This window comes from Cornus florida, unplaced genomic scaffold, assembly GCF_030987335.1.
Source record: "Cornus florida cultivar Cherokee Brave unplaced genomic scaffold, ASM3098733v1 CherokeeBrave_3.0.0_Hap2_Chr08, whole genome shotgun sequence".
Classification (NCBI taxonomy): domain Eukaryota; kingdom Viridiplantae; phylum Streptophyta; class Magnoliopsida; order Cornales; family Cornaceae; genus Cornus; species Cornus florida.
This window is the reverse complement of record NW_026775578.1, coordinates 12818400-12836637: the sequence shown is the minus strand read 5'-3', so window position 1 is coordinate 12836637 and position 18238 is coordinate 12818400. Positions and strand designations below refer to the sequence as shown.

General features: G+C 33.2%; 1 protein-coding gene across 1 annotated transcript; it reads right to left on the bottom strand.

The window, feature by feature from the left end:
* Positions 1-278: 278 nt before the first annotated feature.
* LOC132269439 (uncharacterized) lies at positions 279-4470 on the bottom strand. The gene is made up of 3 exons (XM_059770626.1): positions 3932-4470; positions 2947-3163; positions 279-2751 (listed from the first exon to the last, which is right to left on the bottom strand). Exons 1-3 carry the CDS (start codon positions 4175-4177, stop codon positions 2261-2263), a joined length of 954 nt encoding a protein of 317 aa, XP_059626609.1. The 5' UTR covers positions 4178-4470; the 3' UTR covers positions 279-2260.
* Between the last annotated feature and the right edge of the window lie 13768 nt (positions 4471-18238).

Genomic DNA, 18238 nt, shown 5'->3' with positions numbered 1-18238 from the left:
ATAAATATATATAGATTATTATAATAAATATTATATTTACAAATAATATTTAAATAAATTATACTATAGTATATGATACATTTTTGATCTAATAGGTTTTGCAACATATCAAAAGCCAATCCTAATAAGGCCTTGAGGGCGGCCCAGGAAGAACCATCACCGGGTCCAACACAGCCACGTCCCTTATCAAAGGCTAGGGTCAATCAAAGCCAATTTCGTTTGTCCATTAAATGGAGGGAAGACAGAAATGTTCGACAACATGAAAGTCGTAATGGTCATGTGGATCGATATGATAATTCAATTTTAAGTTTTCTTTCAACTGCTCGTGAATTTTTTGCATGATATGAAATTATACACTAGATAGATCTTGTTTGTTTTTTATAAGTCTTTTTTAGATTATGTCATATATGTCTTGGGGGGTGCATATCTTGTTCATATCTTCTGCATGCAATGACTTCATTGGTTAGGGTTAGGTGATAATTGTAAAAATTTTGTTTCTGATGCAAGTCAATATTATTTTTGCGTTTTTTTTTTTTTTTTTTTTTTTTTTTTTTTGGAGAAAAATGACCAAGTGCGGAAAACTAAATTTACTTTTCTTTTTTCATCTATTCAAACTTCAAAATATATATATATATATATATTTTCTTTCTTTTCTAGTTGATTCCATCTAACCAATCAAAACCTAAATGACTTCTATGCATTTGAAGATTGTTCTATTGTTAAATATTAAGCTCCAAAATAATATAGTAACTTAAATTTGTGAAATTGCAACTTAGAAGATTATTAATATGGAAGAATATTTGTACATTAATTAATTTACTTATGGAGTATGCTTAGACACGGACCCAGGACCATGCCTCCACTAGATTTTTTCTAATTTACATTATTGCTAATAATTTTAATTAAAATTTCCAATTTTTTAAAATGCCCCTTCACATTTTTACCTCACTAATTTCTCCACTGTATTTTTTTTTTAATTTATATTATTACCTAAAGTTTTAGTTAAAAATTCAAAAATGCCCCCACTCAATTTTTAAAATGGCCCACTTCACAACTTTTTTTTTCAAACTGAGTATGCTTGTTGCTACGACGAAGTGGTAATTCCGGTTGGACTTCTCCGAATGAGAATCAACTATCAATCCATAAACATTTTGTCCCATAACCAATTAATTCAACATCATGAGAAATTTTAACCCAAAGTTTTGTAACAACTTAACATGTAAATTTTTTTAGGATGATATTTTGTCATTCATTCTTGTATTACCAATTCCGAGTTGTCTATGCTGACAGTTAGCTTTAGAAATTGCAACGGCTAGTTGGGGACAATCTAACGGTTACTCTTTTTTTTTTTCCTAAACTAACCGTTACTTGTACCAGCTTGTCTTGGGCTTTTAATGGGTAATCTTTGTTTTCGGCTGCTACCCTTGGTGGGGCCTTTAGGCTTTCTCTGTAAATATTTAGTTATTTACACAACAAACTCAAATTAAGTTTAGGTAGTGTTACAACAAAGAATTTCAACACTACAAGTCTACAACATTTCAAAACTCCATTCCAATTAATACTCCTCAATGGTGACAATTTAAAACATCTATCCATTAGTCTAGAATCTAAATACAGTAAGATATATATTAGTCTCTCTCTTTCAAGTTTAGAAGTCATTCGAAATTCAAATCCTTTGTGAATTGTGAAAGTCTGGGCACAGTTGTTAACAGCAAATTATTTCAATAAGTCACTTTCACTTTATTGAACCCTAACCTAACCGTTGAAAGTAGAGGGAAAAAGATTTGAACTTCTTTCCTCAGGAAAACGAACAATTTCAAATATTAAGGTGGTTTTTTTTTTTTTTTTTTAATAGACAAGATGCAATACACACTGCAAACGCAATACATATAAAAACTTCTGATACAATTTAAAGAAAAAGATGAAGAAGTTAAAAGGAAGAGAATTTCAGATTTTCTCCCAGCCGTAGTATACAAGAACTGAAAGCAATAAAACTAAACTAGCTACAATGAAGATCCTCTATTTCAAGCATGAAAACAACAAAATTGTGAGAAAATCTTATCCTCTGGTGCCAACTGAACAAGATATCGCATGTTATGCTCATTAAAGTTGTATCCCTATAAGCCTCAACTATACTAACCCATGCTTAGAGTTGGGGGAAAAATGGCATATTGGTTCCACGAACAAAAGCCTCCAAAATATTACTAATAGTTACCTCGTGATAAAACTGTGGAGTTACCCCCAAAGACTTTTGGCATCCTTATAGGGTCCGAAATGAAGAATACTTCCATCTGTCAGTTTTCAATCTCCCCTTTTTATCATTCTTTGCATATAGCAACAGTCCTTCTGCTTTGATTTCAGATCGGATGCAGGATTTCAGCCTCCTTAGTAGGCGAATGCAGTGTTGATGACCGGAAGAGCAAGTGCTATTGTTGCTTCGCTCATAAACACTAGCCACTCTCTGACTGTGAGATTCCCACTTTGCTTCCAAATAAGCAAGGGACCGCCATGGGGGTAGAGGCATTGAGTTCTGCTTGAGAGAATATTTTGCAGCATCCACCATTGCTTGAAGCAATTGTTTTAGCTTCGACAAGGAGCCCACATAAACTGCTGGAAGAGAATTCAAAACAGCGTCATAGGATTCAACCGCTCTTGCTATTTCAAAGTGACTTTGAAAGTCAAGATCGATGATATAACGTTCAGAGCATCCACCACCACGATGAATGATCACTTCTATAAACTCGTGTTCACCTTCATTACAAGTAATATAAAAAATCAGAAACATGTAACCTAATATTCCTCTTTATAGCTATGATAATTTGATCCATCAATTGTTAGAAAGGGAATTCATCTAATTTCCTAACCAAAGAGTAGATGACAGTCGCAATAAAGGTTTATTCAAACAAAATTTATTAGTATTTCAAATTGAAGATAATGCAAATATACCTCCCGGAATTTTTCCAAAACCCTGCCACTTGGTTGCACATACAGCTGCATCATAACCAGACGACCGCAGGAGCTTTACCAAAGAAAACCTTATGCAGCTAGCGTTGCAAGTGTCAGACTTGTTGAGGTGATAGTCCATCTCATTAATAGAAAGAATTAGAGAATGAACCACCGATAACAAGTCCCTCTCGTACTGGTCCACTGAGTGCTTATACAACTGCAAATAATCAGCGAAATAAAGTCACATATCTATATTACAATTAGAGGAGATAATAATGCGTGGCGAAAGAGTGGGAATCCAGTAACTAGAAGAGCTTATCAAAATGGAGAGCTGCAAAACTGCAAACCCATATATAATTTTCAGTTCTTTAAACATTGCATTTCTTACAAGTATCAAACTGGACTATATAATACCACATACAAAAGTAAAAATTTTGCTGCACCTTCCTCAATAAATATTATATACTGGACTGTATTGACTTCAATAACAGGATCCTTATTTAACAAGCCCTTGGATTTTACCAATTCAATCTTAACATACTGAACCAGCTTGTTGCTCAAATATGATAAATATTGCCTTTCACCATAGTTGAAACCAATGACATAAATAAGCCTCTACTATATTTGTCCTGCAACACCACCTACGTCAGAATAATTAAATTGTCACATAATTTAGGTGTTTTCTCTCCTCTGGCCTCTATACCAATCATTCTACCAGGACAAGCTACATCATTGCGCATCTTCAATTAGCCCCTGTTTCGAAACCGGTGACGTTTAGGTCACAACGGAGCAACCTTACTATAAAATTAGCCTTTTATAGTTTTAAAATGTGATAATAGTATTGGCTCGAACTTTGACTGTCTTGTATAAGGAAATAATATGAACAGTTTGATGTTCAAATAGGGGGGAAAATTACAGTGGTAAACCTAGCTAGAAGAAATGCTATGATATATATATATATAGAGAGAGAGAGAGAGAAACTTACCGAAATCTTATCGGGGATAGAAGCGATGTCAGAGAAACCGGAATCGCTGTCACTGCTGGGGCAAGATTCAGCTCCACAACTACCGTTCTCCAAGAAATCGGTCACCATAGCCGCCAAATCATGCTCGCTTTCGTGACTAAAACCACCGAGCTGACCTCCTCCACCACCGTCCAGCCAATTTCTCAGCCCCCAATCCATTCGGCCACCGTCAACGGCGACCGGAGCTCGATGTTCCTGACCCCACATTTTCTAGCTTCACCGAACCGTACGATCACGATAATCCCAGTACTCTCTATCTCAACCACACCAAAATTCACAACGTAATCTTCCCCTAAGAAGCACGAATTTCAAATTCAAATTCAAAAATCCGAAAATATGGATTTCTCAATCGATGGAATTTGAAAAAACGAATCGGTCTAGCGAAATTGGCCTCCGTTTCTACTTTCTGGATGATTCAAAATTTACAGACTTCGCATTCAATATTGATGGCCTTCTTTGATTGTTGTCTCTTGGGATTCTACAATAATTTGGAAGCATAATTTAATAGTAACTCTATTGCTCATAAATCTTTGAATGCGTGTGAAATGACTATATTAACCCATACTAACCCATGTTTTGGCTCCTTTCGTGTCTTACAAAAATTCAAGTCCAAACGGAATATAACAGGGTTGTAAATTTTTAACAGTAACAAAATGATCTGCTCCATTCCCTCCAAAGATGTATTAAACTCGGAATAGAATTGAGTTCGTATGTGGATCAAATTGTACATGTCACTTGTATTGTAATTACACTACAACTACTCAAAAATAAAAGGTAAAATATTGGAATTACAGTCAGGGGTATAACTGCCATTTTAACGGTCCACTGAGTCTGGCAGCAAAACAGTAACGGAAGTTGCCGGGAAAAAGGATGATGAGAGAGGGACGCGGGGGCCCCTCCACCCTATTGATTTGCAGTTTGCATGACACAGTTTATTCTCGAATATGCTCGCAACCAAGTGGGACCCACACGACGCTCATCAAACGGATAGGTTGTGAGTAAAACGGGTCTCTCGTGCATGCGCGTACTTTAACTACTTTACCATTAGAAAGTTGGGTCGGATTATACTATCCTCTCCAGCATAGATTATTATACAGTCTCGAGTAATCATAAATAAATATACATTTAATTTTTATTAATTTGTCCAGTTGTAATTGAATCGGATCATGTTGTCTCGAACCATTGAATTGGATCATGTTGTCTCGAGCCATATAAACTTTTTTCTCTCCTTTTATCTATAGTAAAAACATTGAATACTCCAAATATAAATTAAGCAGTATCTTTAGGCAATGAAGATTTTATTTATTTTTAGGGATAATTTCACGAAACTCCCAATACTTTTGCTTTTTGTATCAAATACCCCCATTCTACTTTAGAAAACCCCCAACACTATGAAAATTGATCACATTGCACCATGAGTGTGATAAAAGAACGAAACTACCCTTCTGATAAACCAAATCAATTAAAAAGTCAAAATAAGTATTTTATCAATTACTAAAATACCCTTGGTGACTTTAAGTCACTAAAGCACAAAACGTTGTCGTTTTGTATGTATATCACTTTTTGTGTGTTAATTCGGACACATCAATATATATAATATATATAGAGAGAGAATAGTTTTAGAGAGAGAAAGTGAAGGTTGTGTGATGACTTCGTCGGCCAGGGAGGTGAAGGAGTGGAGCCGAGATTGATGGAGAATTGGCGGAGGCGGCAGCGTATGTGGGCTTTGGTAGTGTTGACGATGCACAGAGAGCAGCGGCAGAGGGTGGTGGTGAGAGCAACGTCAGAGGGCTGCGCCAGCGGTGAGGACGTCGTGATGTATGTGGTGTGATGATGCAGTTGAGAACACCGACAGAGAGGCGGCAGAGAACGACGTCAAAGGATTTCCGGCGATGTAACACCCCTAATTTTCAAAAGGATAGTCTCGGTATTTTGGTTAATTGTTTTCTGTTCATTAATTGTTTTTGGTTCATTAATCGTTTTGAATTATGTTTTAATATGTTTTAATTGATTTTTTTTTTTTTAATTATTTGATTTACTTGACTTATTTTTGTTATTTGAATTAATTAGTTGGTTTCTTTGTTTTCTTTGGTTTAATTAATTATTTGAATTATTTACATTAATTATGTGTTTAATTGTAATGGTGTTATATTTAATTCTTTATTGTAAATTTAAATTGGTAAGTGTCTTGATTTAATAATTAGGGTTAAATTGGTAATTGTCTTGATTTAATAAGTAGGGTTTTACTTTTAATCAGTTTGTAAGCCGTCGTAGGTTTCTCAGTATGTTGGATGGGCCGGTTAGGATTTCAGTTGGGGCTTGAATTAATTTAGGGTTTAGAAAATCCTATAAATATATGTTAGATGTTTGGTTAGGGTTTGAGAAACATAACAAAACCAAGTATACGACTATGGAGACAAAGGAAGAACAGAGAGTGTTCACGTTGGTTTTCGTCGGAACTTTAGAGACGGCGTAGAGATTTTTGGACAAAGATCTCAAAGGCAAGTTCTAACCTTACTCTCTCCCTTATACTCGTGTTCTTTGCATACTCAATAGTTCCAGGATGAATTACATGTTTAAAAATAAAAACGTTATCTGTTTCATGTTTAGAGTTTAACTGAAACTGAATTTGTTTTAAAATTGTTAAACTGGTTAACTTTGAACTTTCTTGTTTAATTCTTGGTTTAATCCATATTAGTAGCATAATAAGGACTGAATTAAGGGTTGGAATATTCTGGGATTAAGTTAAACTCTCTGAAAACCTATACTGTGAAGTGTCGGAGGCGTAAACGACGACTGGAGAGGAGAAAACGAAGAAGAGGAGGGAGAGAGCCGGCTCCTATTGGATTGGAGCCGGCTCTCCTTGGACTGGAGGCGATTCCAATGGTCTAGGAGCCGGCTCCAGGGCCATTGGAGACGGCTCCAATATTCTGGAGCCGGCTCCAGGTTGTTTGTTCGTGGGTTTTTGGTTCTGTTGGTTGTTTTTCCACTTTTCAGTGATTAGGCTTCCTAGTGATTGTTTTAATATGTTTTAGTGGAGAATGAATACTGTAATGGATGGTTTAGGAGTGGTCTAGAGTAAACATAAATATGCAAAGATCAGATTAACATAGAATTGGACACAAAGCATTAATCATTAGGATTACATAGAGTTAATTACGAATGTCTTGTAAACTTGTGTGGATTTGGAGTTTCTAACTTCCAGATTATAATGTAAAATTTCTTGTGAGAGTTTGTGCACTGCTAATTGCAAATTCTTAGAGTATACCTACATACAAGGAATCTGTATTTTTGCTAAAGATTAATTGATGATTAAACTTAACATTTAATTCGTCAATTTTGTTGAATAGGAGCTTAACAATATGATAAATTGTCTAGATTTATTATGCATGCCATGGAAATAAATATTATAACATTTGTTTAAGCTCTGTTAATTATGGATACCGGGAATAAACTTATATTTACAGACACAGTCCTGTGGGTGATCAGGTAACGGCTTATTGTTGGATTAATTAAGCATGTTTTTCTAGTATACTTTAATGTGCTTAGTTTGGAACTGTGGGTTTTGACACTGATACTGTTAGTACTTAATCAATGGTTGGATTTATTAAAGCATGAGGGTTAATCTATTCTAACATGGTTAGGTTGGAATTGTTGGTTTTGGCATTTATAAATTATTTAAATGCGTGGAATAGAGTAATTAATATTGATATTTAAGTTTTCAATATTAATCAATTTGTTGGGACTATTCAAGAATGGTTGTTAATATATTCTGATATGCTTGATATGGACTCGTTGATATTGTTATGTACTTGTATATGCTTTATCAACTATTGGACGGATTGGATTGTATGTACCGGTATGGGACGGTGACATACTAGGTTTGGATTAGCTCAAATTGCTAAGTCCTACCTATTTTGGAGTAAGGGCACGGGTTATAAAATACAATCCTCCTTATATATATAAGTCAGTACGGTTGAATACGCCAAGTGACTTACTGGATTTCTTGTGGATGGTTAGAAACGGAGTTTAGACATATTTTTATGTTACCGTGTCATGAGCTTGAGTCTCAGTGTCGACGGTTAGGGTGCGTATATGCAGTTGGATGTGTAGCTGACTGTGAAGGTTGAGGTATACCCTGTTTAGGTTTAGGTACTCATGCCCACTCAGGTGCGTATTGTGTGATGCCTTCTATCCAGGTTGAGACCCCCTTCATGGCCTAGCGAGAGTCCAGTAGTGTGGATATATTTATGTACGGATTATTCGTTATTGTTGAACTATTTAGTATGTACATGCGTATCGAGTCTCTGCTTGGATTGTAGTAGGATAGAACTTGTTCGTGGGCCTGACCCACTCCTATTTTTCAGGTGTACGTCAGTTCCAGGCTTGAGCTTGTTCGTGCTGAGTAGAGACGATCTTCCATTCTACCGACGATGTAAGATTTCTTTCCAGATCTTGGATTTGGATTTTATCTTTCATTTTACTTTTATTCAGTGTGAGATTTTTATTAGGGGTCCACTAGAGATGGATTCCCGAGTTGTTCAAATTATGAATATTTGGTTTATCAACTTTAAGTATTTAATTATTTAAGGATTATCTTTTAGTTTTCTTTTCAGCTTTAAACTTTCATTTCTTAATTCATTTTGTATTCCGTGTTCGTTATAAAATATTAATTGTTTGATATTCCCTCGAGTTTGGGCCTGGGCCTGATCAACCCGTGTCTCGGATCCGAGGGGTATCACAGGCGACGACAATCAGAGATGACGGGACGGCTCACGACAGAGGACATATGAAGCATAGTTCCTTTTTTGTTCAGATAGAAGGAGCAAAAAGTCCTGGTTTATGGTTTCAAGTAAGCAAAAAAAACAACTGTTAACTATTGGTGGAAATAATGGTGGTCTGTTATTGCTTCTCTTATGCTTCTTCGTTTGCTATACATGGAAGAGAAAGAAGTTCACTACGAAAGGTATTCTTTCACTTTCATATATAGCCATGTAATTTCAGGTAAATTTGCAGGAAATAACTAGCTTTTTCTTATGAACTAGGGAAAAGAAGTAATAGAAATCAACGATCTATTTTCCATTTGGTCCATTTAAAACGACCTCAAAAGATGATGAGTTAGGCATGCAGAAGGATCACAATTTGCCGTTATTCAGTTTTGCTTCCATAACAGCTGCAACCGATAACTTCTCTGCTGCAACCAAACTTGGAGAGGGAGGGTTTGGACCAGTCTACAAGGTAATACCACACAGCATTTGTGAATGCATAGAAACATACACCAATATACACCACATTTATTTCCTGCAATTAGTTATGCAAAACTCTTCCGCATATAGTAAGTCTAGTGTAATACCCCTAGTTTTCAAAAGGATAAAATGAGAATTTAATTTTGATTTTTATTACAGTTTTATTTAATTATGTGACTTATGTGTTTTGGTTTCTTAATTGATTAATGGTGAATTTATTTTATTATTTACTTAATTGATTAAGGGTGTATTTATTTTAATTTAATTATTTAATTGAAATTGTTTTAATTTAATTGTTGGTTAGTTTAAATATTTGATTATTAATGTTTTAATTGACGTGTCTTTGGTAGCTTATATTTGGTAGCTAACAGAATTTATTTGTGTCGTAGGGTTTTATTGTTTTGTATAATTAGGTCGTCGACTTATATTAGGTTTAATTAAAACTTGTAGATGTAAGGTTATAAACAGACTTAAGATTAGGACGGCTATATATATATTCTTATTAGTCTGCTAGGGTTGGGAAAAACCCTATTCACATAATAGTGTATTGAGAGGAAAAACAGAGAGGGTTGGAAGGGAAAACACAGAGGGAAAACTGGGAGAATCAACTAGGCTTTCAGCTATGGACTGAAGATCAGACCAAGGAGGAATGAAAGAATGGCTTATGGGATTGAAACAGAGCAGTAGGAGGTTGGCCGGCAGTTGGCAGTTGCCGGAATTTAGAGACGACGCTATAAGGTTTCAAACCGAAACCTAAAGGCAAGTTTCATTCTATCTCCTTCCTGTAAACTTGTGTTATGTGCATTCTATATAGTCTCCAAGAAGTTAATTAAACTTTAAAACGGAATTGTGATGCATGTTAACAGACTTTAAACTGTTCGTATATTTAGTTGAACTGAAATTGTGTTTCTTGCATAAACTGTTTTGTTCAGTTTTAAATTTTTGTCAAGCAATGCTTGTTGATATTTGAGGAGTCTTTAGGATGGTTGGGACTTAATTGAACCCTAAGAACTTTATAAACATTCTGGAGCAGAGAGTTGAACTTCGCCAGAAGCGAAGAAGACAAACAGAGGAAGCCTAAACTGTTTCGATTATGGTTTATGTTTTTGTCAATGAATTCATATTGGAATTGGAGAAGTTTCTAAGATTGTTAGGACTTAAAATTGAACCCTAAAAATCTTTAACAAAAGTGGGACAGAGGACTGAAACTTTGCCTGAAGCGAAGAAGGCAAGGAAGCGGAGAAGGAAAAACGGAAGCTAAGTGAGTGAAGGCGGCTCCACCCTTCAATGGAGGCGGCTCCATTGAAGTGGAGCCGGCTCCACAAGGTGTTGAGGTGGCTCCAAAGTGGGTGGAGCCGGCTCAACCTAAAATTGGAGCCGGCTCTACCTTTTGTAATTGCCCAGAAATTATTTTCACGTAATTTTCTGAGTCCAGGGGCTTAAATGGAATTTCTGGAAAATGTTGTGGGATTTTAAATGTTTAAATTAACTTGCTAAAGCCTTAAAATAGTTGGTTTATGCTAGGGTGCTAATCCTAAGGGGCATCATGAAACATAAACAAACAATAGGCATATTGTCAAGAAAGGAACGAGGAAGGTGTAAATCGCTAGTTTGTTTTAGCAACTGAAACGAACTGGTGTTAAATTATTTCTGGGATGTTATATAAATGATATATATAATTTAATGAGGGCCGAAAAGGTTGGTTTAGGATATGGTTATAGATATCATGAGCTTTAAATACTAAGTCACACGCTGTCAGGAGTTGAGGAGGTTTTACTTGCCGGTTGTGCTTTAACCAATTAACATGGATTGGTATAAAACACCATTAGGGTTTTATTTACTGTGCAGATTGGACTTCTGCGTGTCATTATTTCATGCACACGTTTAAAGATGAAGGATTAAATAGACGACCTATGATGTAAATATTAATTTGCATACCGTCAAGGATTGAGAATGATATAATTACTAGTTTCGGTTTTAGTAATTCAAATGAACTAGTATGGGAGTATGGTTTGGAAATTCTAGTATAATGTTGCTCAGTTTATAATTATGATAATCATTATATCATGCTATGGATGTTAATTGCTGAACTGTTATAATTTCTGTTCTGTCAATTATATGGAAATGGATGGTTTAAATTATTTATTGTTATTTTAACAATTTAAATGGAAGTTTTATGATTATAATCATATACTGGATGCATGATAGGATCTTAATAATATCTGATTTCTATTATGCTGGTTTCTGGATAAACTTGATGTTCATTTGAGTGTGCATCGTCTGTGAATTATATGCATTATATGCACCGGTATGGGACGGTGGCATATCAAAGATGGATTAGATCAAAAAGCTAAGTCCTACCTCTTCATACATACGGAATGGATTAACTAAAATAGTTAAATCCTACATGGATGCATGTCCTGTTAACTAAAACGGTTGAACGACATAATGGATATTTGTTTTATCTTTCTGCATTAGGAAGGAATTTATATATATACCTATGGTACCGTGATACGAGCTTGAGTCTCCTGATCACGGTTAGAGTGCGTATATCGCTTGGATGAAGAACTGGACCTAAAGACATTCCCTAGTAGGTCTAGGTGTGCATGATAACGCTACGGCATTTTGCGTGTTACCTTCTACTCAAGTGTGATGACTATAGGTTAGTGAGTATCCTATAGTGTGTATCTATATCTATATGGACTATTTCAGATATTGTTGAGTTATCTAAGATGTATCTGCGTGTCGGGTTTATGTACGGATTGTAGTAGGATGGAACTTGCATGTGGGCCTGACCCACTTTTATTTTTCAGGTGTTCGTCAGTACCAAGCTTAGAGTTTGATCGTGTTGATGCAAATACAGACTCTCACTCTTCCAACTACATAGGATTTTCTTTCTTATTTTGGTTTTTCTATAAATTTATTTATAGTATGGGATAATTAGGGGTCCACTAGTTGAATTCCCGAGTTGTACGGATTTGGAGGTTTAAAATTTACTCGACTTTTATTATTGGAGGATTTTCATATTTAGAATTCTTTTCAGTTTATTAATTTATTTTTATTTCATTTTGTATTCCTGCTGGTTTACATATTAATTGTCTGGTATCCCTCGGATCTGCGCTCGGACTTGATCACCCGTGACTCTAGAATGAGGGGTATCACATCTAGCAATTGATACTCTACTGCTGCCTAAAGTCGGAAAAATGAATATGTTCTCTATTACAGGGAACATTGCTTGATGGGCAAGAAGTAGCCATAAAAAGACTATCCAGCAGTTCCATACAACATTTACATTACCAAAATTTTGTTGTAAAAATTATTTTGAATAGTTTAGCATTTTTTTTTTTCTCTCTTTTATAGTATTTTTTCTGTAATTTTTTGAATAGGTAATGTAAATGTTGATATATACAAATTTTACATATAGATTACTATAATTATGTGAAAGAACTTGATTTAATTCTCAATTTTGCAAGCTTAGACCTGAAATTTCAACACCACTGCACATTATAGAATACGCATTTGAGCATTTGGATCATTCATGACCCTAAAACTCAAATTCTAAATCAATTCTAATCCCCTTCCCAGTATACACTAAAACTCAAAATTCTGAATCAATTCTGATCCCTGTAGACAAAATATAAACGAGTTCATACATCAGAAGAAAATTATGCATTGTTTGGTTCAAGCTTTTCAGAAATGGAGTGTGCAACCGCTGCAGCTAAAGCCGCGGTAAAGTTAGGATCTTTGGTCAAATATGCCATACATTCTCCAATTTTGGTCCAGAAGCTGTTATTTTAGTCGTCCTCGTAATCTTACATTAAGTGTTGAGTGGGTATCATGGTACCTTGATTTGCCCTAGTGAGGAAGGGAATGTAGCTGTGGAGGCTCTGATGGTGTGTTATCAGGTGAAGAAGTGGAACAATCAGTTGCTTGTACATGAGTGAGGAACGGATTTAACACAGAAAATGCGGTCGTTTTGTGCTTTGGTGACTTAAATGTCACCAAGGGTATTTTAGTAATTGGTAAAATATCTATTTTGGCTTTTTTAATTGATTTGGTATATCAGAAGGGTAGTTTCGTCCTTTTATCACAGACATGGTGCAATGTGATGAATTTTCATAATGTTGGGGGTTTTCTAAAGTAGGTTGGGGGTATTTGATACAAAATCTGATAGTATTGGGGGTTTTATGAAATTACCCCTTATTTTTATAATACAAAATAAAAATTAATCGTTCGTTGAAATACTTACATTCTCAATCTCTCAAATATCAAATAAGAAAAATTATTTGATGGTTCAGTACTATTAACTACATTCAGTGGATCAATTAAATTGAGACATTTGAATTGAAAAAATGGTCCATAAGAGTGTAAAACATTAACTTTTGTTGAATTAACCCACTAAATATCAAATGAATTAGGATAATTTAATAATTTCCCAATCAAATACATTTATGTTACTTTTTGAAATCAAAGGGATGAGCAAACTAAGTGAAATAATATATTAATTTTGTCTCTGAAATGGCAATAGCAACTCCCGTTAAAGCAATTGTAGCAAATCCAGCACCAATTGATTTTCAGTGTCTTTAAAGTATCAAATACATTTATGTTGCATTTGGAGTATCGAATTAGCTTTTCGAGATTGGAATGGAAGAAAATATAATTTAAATTTTGAACTAAATTTTCTTCAATTTCAAAATTAAGACGCAAATTTGGTGCTTTCAAACATAGCACTATGGCACGATATTATTTTATTTTTGTAAATTCTCATTATACTTTTAAAAAGCCACCTTCTTTTTTTTTTACCATATATTTTTAAAAAATTTAAACCATCTACTCTTTCACTTTGAAAAAAAATGAGATACCACTAATGTAGTGGGCTTACCAACAGGCTAGTGACCTAGCGGTACTAGGACTCTACTTCCTAAAGGGAATTAGGGGTTCGATCCTTGATGGAGATATGTGTGTGTGAGTATCAATTAAGATATATATATATATATATATATATATATAGTGGGCTTCATAATATAATTTTAATTGCAAATGCAACCGACATTATTGAGGACTCATACACTATATTTGCTTTGAGAATCAGAGAATGTGCACAGTGCACGCGTACAATATATTACAACATAATTGCAATAATTTGAGAACACAACAATTATAGGTCATTATTATTATTATTATTATTTTCAAATAATCCAAAAGAGCCCTAGAGTTCAAAATTTTCAAATTAAGGTTTCATGGTTCGTCTAAATGTTACTCCGTATTTAGGGGTGGCAAATTAAGACAGGACACGATAACACAACACGAACACGACACAAGTTAAAAGGGTTTGGGTTTGATATAAACGAGTTTGGGTTATAAAAGGGTCGACACGATTAACCCGTTTACTTAATCGTGTCGCGTTAGAGTTGAGGGGTTCAACTCGTGTAACACGTTTATGACCCATCTAACTCAACATGTTATGTGAAAATGACCTATGTAATATGTTACTTGTTTAAACCCAATTACTATGAATAGTTAAGTCATTTCAACATAAACCTTGTCTATGCCTTAAAATTTTTCTTTTTATTTTGAATATTTGGGTTAATTATGACAACTTTTTTCTATTATTTAGTATTTAATTACATATTAAATGTCTCGTATTAATAAACAAGTTATTAAACGGGTTAACACGCTTACCTGTTTAATAAATGGATTGGGTTAGTGTTGAGGATTTTGACACGATTATTAAATGGGTTGGGTTTGGGTTTACCTATTTAGTATAATACCCTTACATTGACACGACACGAACACAACCTACGAACACGAATTGCCACCCTTATCCGTATTGCATTAGCCCTCGTGGTATTCCGTATTGGACTAGCCCTCGTGGTAATAAAATTGCTTAGACTACTTTTTTTTTTTTCTTTATTTATATTTTTATAATTAATTTTGTTTAACGCTGCAATTTGAGGACTATAAAAGTCTTGAAACTACAGCATGTTTTAAATGTTCGGTTTCACGACGGACACAAAAAACTAATGGTAGGCTAGACCATGGACAAAGTCCTCAAAGATGACTAGTTTCTCATTCTTTGGTTGATTGAATAATAATAGTGAATAAAAAAATGTAAAGAACTTTGAGGATATGTTGTCCACTTCTACCCTTCAAAAAAAAAAAAATTGATGTCCACTTCTTTTCTTCCCATTTTAGATGGTAACAATGTTATAAACATTGGGCAAAGGCACCAAAATGGTGTTCTTTTCGTTCCTTTTCTTCTACTAAGTCAATTATTAATGCTAAGAAGGAGGAAAATTAAATAAAATGGATACAAAAAGAGATGAATGAGATTTTTTTTAAAAAGAGATTGTATCATTTTCTCTTGTTGTTTAGTTGAATTGAAACAAAAAAAAAAAATATATATATATATATATATATAATATTTTATTCTGTTTGTTTGAAAAGAATAAATAAGATAAGAGGATGGATCAGAGAAGAGAGGAGAGTATTAATTATAAGGAAAATTTTATAAATTTAAAACTTTTATAATGAAAATTTAATATTTAATATCAACCGACTTCATGATTGGAAGAGAGTAATGCACCTAGTTAGTTAATTCGTGTATAATACGCGAATTAAACGCGTACGTACGAATTTTAAAAAAATACTTCGGTTTGTCGATCAGAGTTGAAAGATACGGTAAAATATCTGTTTTTTTCCATCACCCCTTATGTAACGCGTATATATATATTTGTGGAATACTGTAATCTTGAAGAATCATAAGTTTTTATTGATATTTGTAGATATTTATAGATTTTTTGTTTTGCTGTGAGATCTTTTAAATTTTGTTAATATCTTTATCATTATTATTATTTTAGAAGTTTGTAGATCACCACACTCCTTAGATGTTTTAGTATATCACATTATATACTTATGAATTTTTTTTTTTATGATTATTGTGATACTGTCAATTGTAATATATTTATTTTATTATTTGTTACCTATTTTTTATTGTCCTTACAAATATATATATATATAAGAAAATAATAAGACGTGTATAGTCGAATTTTTAATCCCTAATTTTTAGAGTATATAACGTATTATACACGTACGTATCCGTATTTATATTTTTACGTCTCCGTATTTTTTTGCCGAATTTTTTAAACGTATTTTTAAAAAAATATATCGAATTATACTCGTACGTTTCCATATCCGTATTTTTTCCGTACCGTATTTTACTAACTATGGTAATGCATTCAATAATAGCCAAAAATAAATAAAAATGATGGGTACACTTCATTTATTTTCAGGGTAGTTTGATTTTTCTTTACATATTATCATTATATTGGCATCCAAACACAAGTTTATTAGGAATGAATAAAATATCAATACATGGGTAGAAATGAGATGGCACCCATAAATAATAAATTTCATTAAATCACTTCAACATTGCACAACAATCAAATTAACTCAAACTCACCAATTTGTGATTGAATCCGTGTACTCGAGAGAATGTCGATGGAATATGACCACCGCGAATTGTCTATCAACTTCTATCTGTTGACAAAAAATTTATAGAAATCCAAGATGCTAATTTTTCAACCCATCACATATTTTCACATATTTTTACTTTGGGAGCCTTCAAAATGACAGGAATAAGATTTTGTGTAGTTTGAAAGAGAGAGTGGGAGATGGTTCGACATCCTGCAATTTTGGGTTATGCATTTAAAAGGAGTGAAAATGTGTGTTATCTTTTAATATTTGAATTAGAACGTGAATAGTGTGTTCATGCTATATGAGATTTTTTAATGAAAAATAAATAAAAATAAAATTATTAAGAAATAAAGAAAACTCCTTACACTATTATTATTATTATTATTATTATTTTAAATAATAGATATATAGATATTTAGAATTATACATATAACTCACTGAAATTATATATATATAATTTCTAACCTAAAGCAATTAAAATTAAGTGGGTATTATATAGATATATATATATATATATATATATATATATATAAATATTTAAAATTATACATGTAACTCACTGAAATTATATACTCCAATATTTATAACCTAAAGCAATTTAAATTAAGTGGGTATTAAAAAAAGCGTAACTCCAGCAATTAAATGATAACATATTTAATGAGACTGTTTATGTGTTAAAAAAAAAAAAAAAACTCACTTGTATGACAATCACTAACTCCTAACTCTCGCTTCTAAATGTTCTTTTCATAATTCAATTCGGAGACTTATCTTTATTTGCTCTTTTATTTTTTATTTTTTTGTCCGACCTGTTTTATTTTGTTGGTTTGTTTAAAGACACTTGTAATGTACTTATATAATTAAAATTCTATAGAATATTTTATGATTGAAAGTTTTAAATTCCCCAAAATTAAATGTCCACTCTCCGACCTAACAATGAGGGCGCATGGTGATATATGCTTAAGATTAGTGATAAATAAATTAGATTTAAATGTATCACCATGCATGCGGGATTAATAATTGAAATATTGACTCCATCCGTCCATTTTTAAATGGGATTCCAACTACTCACCATTATGTTTGGCTTTGACTTGAATATATATATATATAATACATTTCAAAACAAGAAAATTAATTCATTTGGTTTCGTATTTCAGCACAAAGCTGTTTATATTTCCCTCTGTAAATTACCTAAAAATGGCAAACCATTGATAAAATTAGCGATACTAAAAGAAGAGATTGTTCCACTTTTATAATTAGCATTTTAACAGAATGGTAGTAGATTGAAATTTGATAAATAAATCAGAAATGAATAAAAATATATAAGTACACATCAATTACTCTTATAAGGAAGTATATATAAGGAAATATGTACGTACACATTATTCTTAGAGATACGCTTGATTTAATTTTAAATGACAAAATTATATCCCACAAAATTTGTGAATTTTGAAATTAGAATGTTTTTGCAGAATAATTATATTATTTAATAATTAAAAAAGGGAGGAAAAACTAATACCTAATCCTACGTTAAAGAACTAAGCCTTAT

Excerpts from the sequence above, each read along its gene's own strand:
- LOC132269439 (XM_059770626.1), bottom strand. The coding sequence starts at position 4,177 with ATGTGGGGTCAGGAACATCGAGCTCCGGTCGCCGTTGACGGTGGCCGA. Across the intron at positions 3,164-3,931 it reads CTATCCCCGATAAGATTTCG|TTGTATAAGCACTCAGTGGA; the intron begins GTAAGTTTCTCT and ends GATTATTTGCAG. Across the intron at positions 2,752-2,946 it reads TTTTGGAAAAATTCCGGGAG|GTGAACACGAGTTTATAGAA; the intron begins GTATATTTGCAT and ends CTTGTAATGAAG.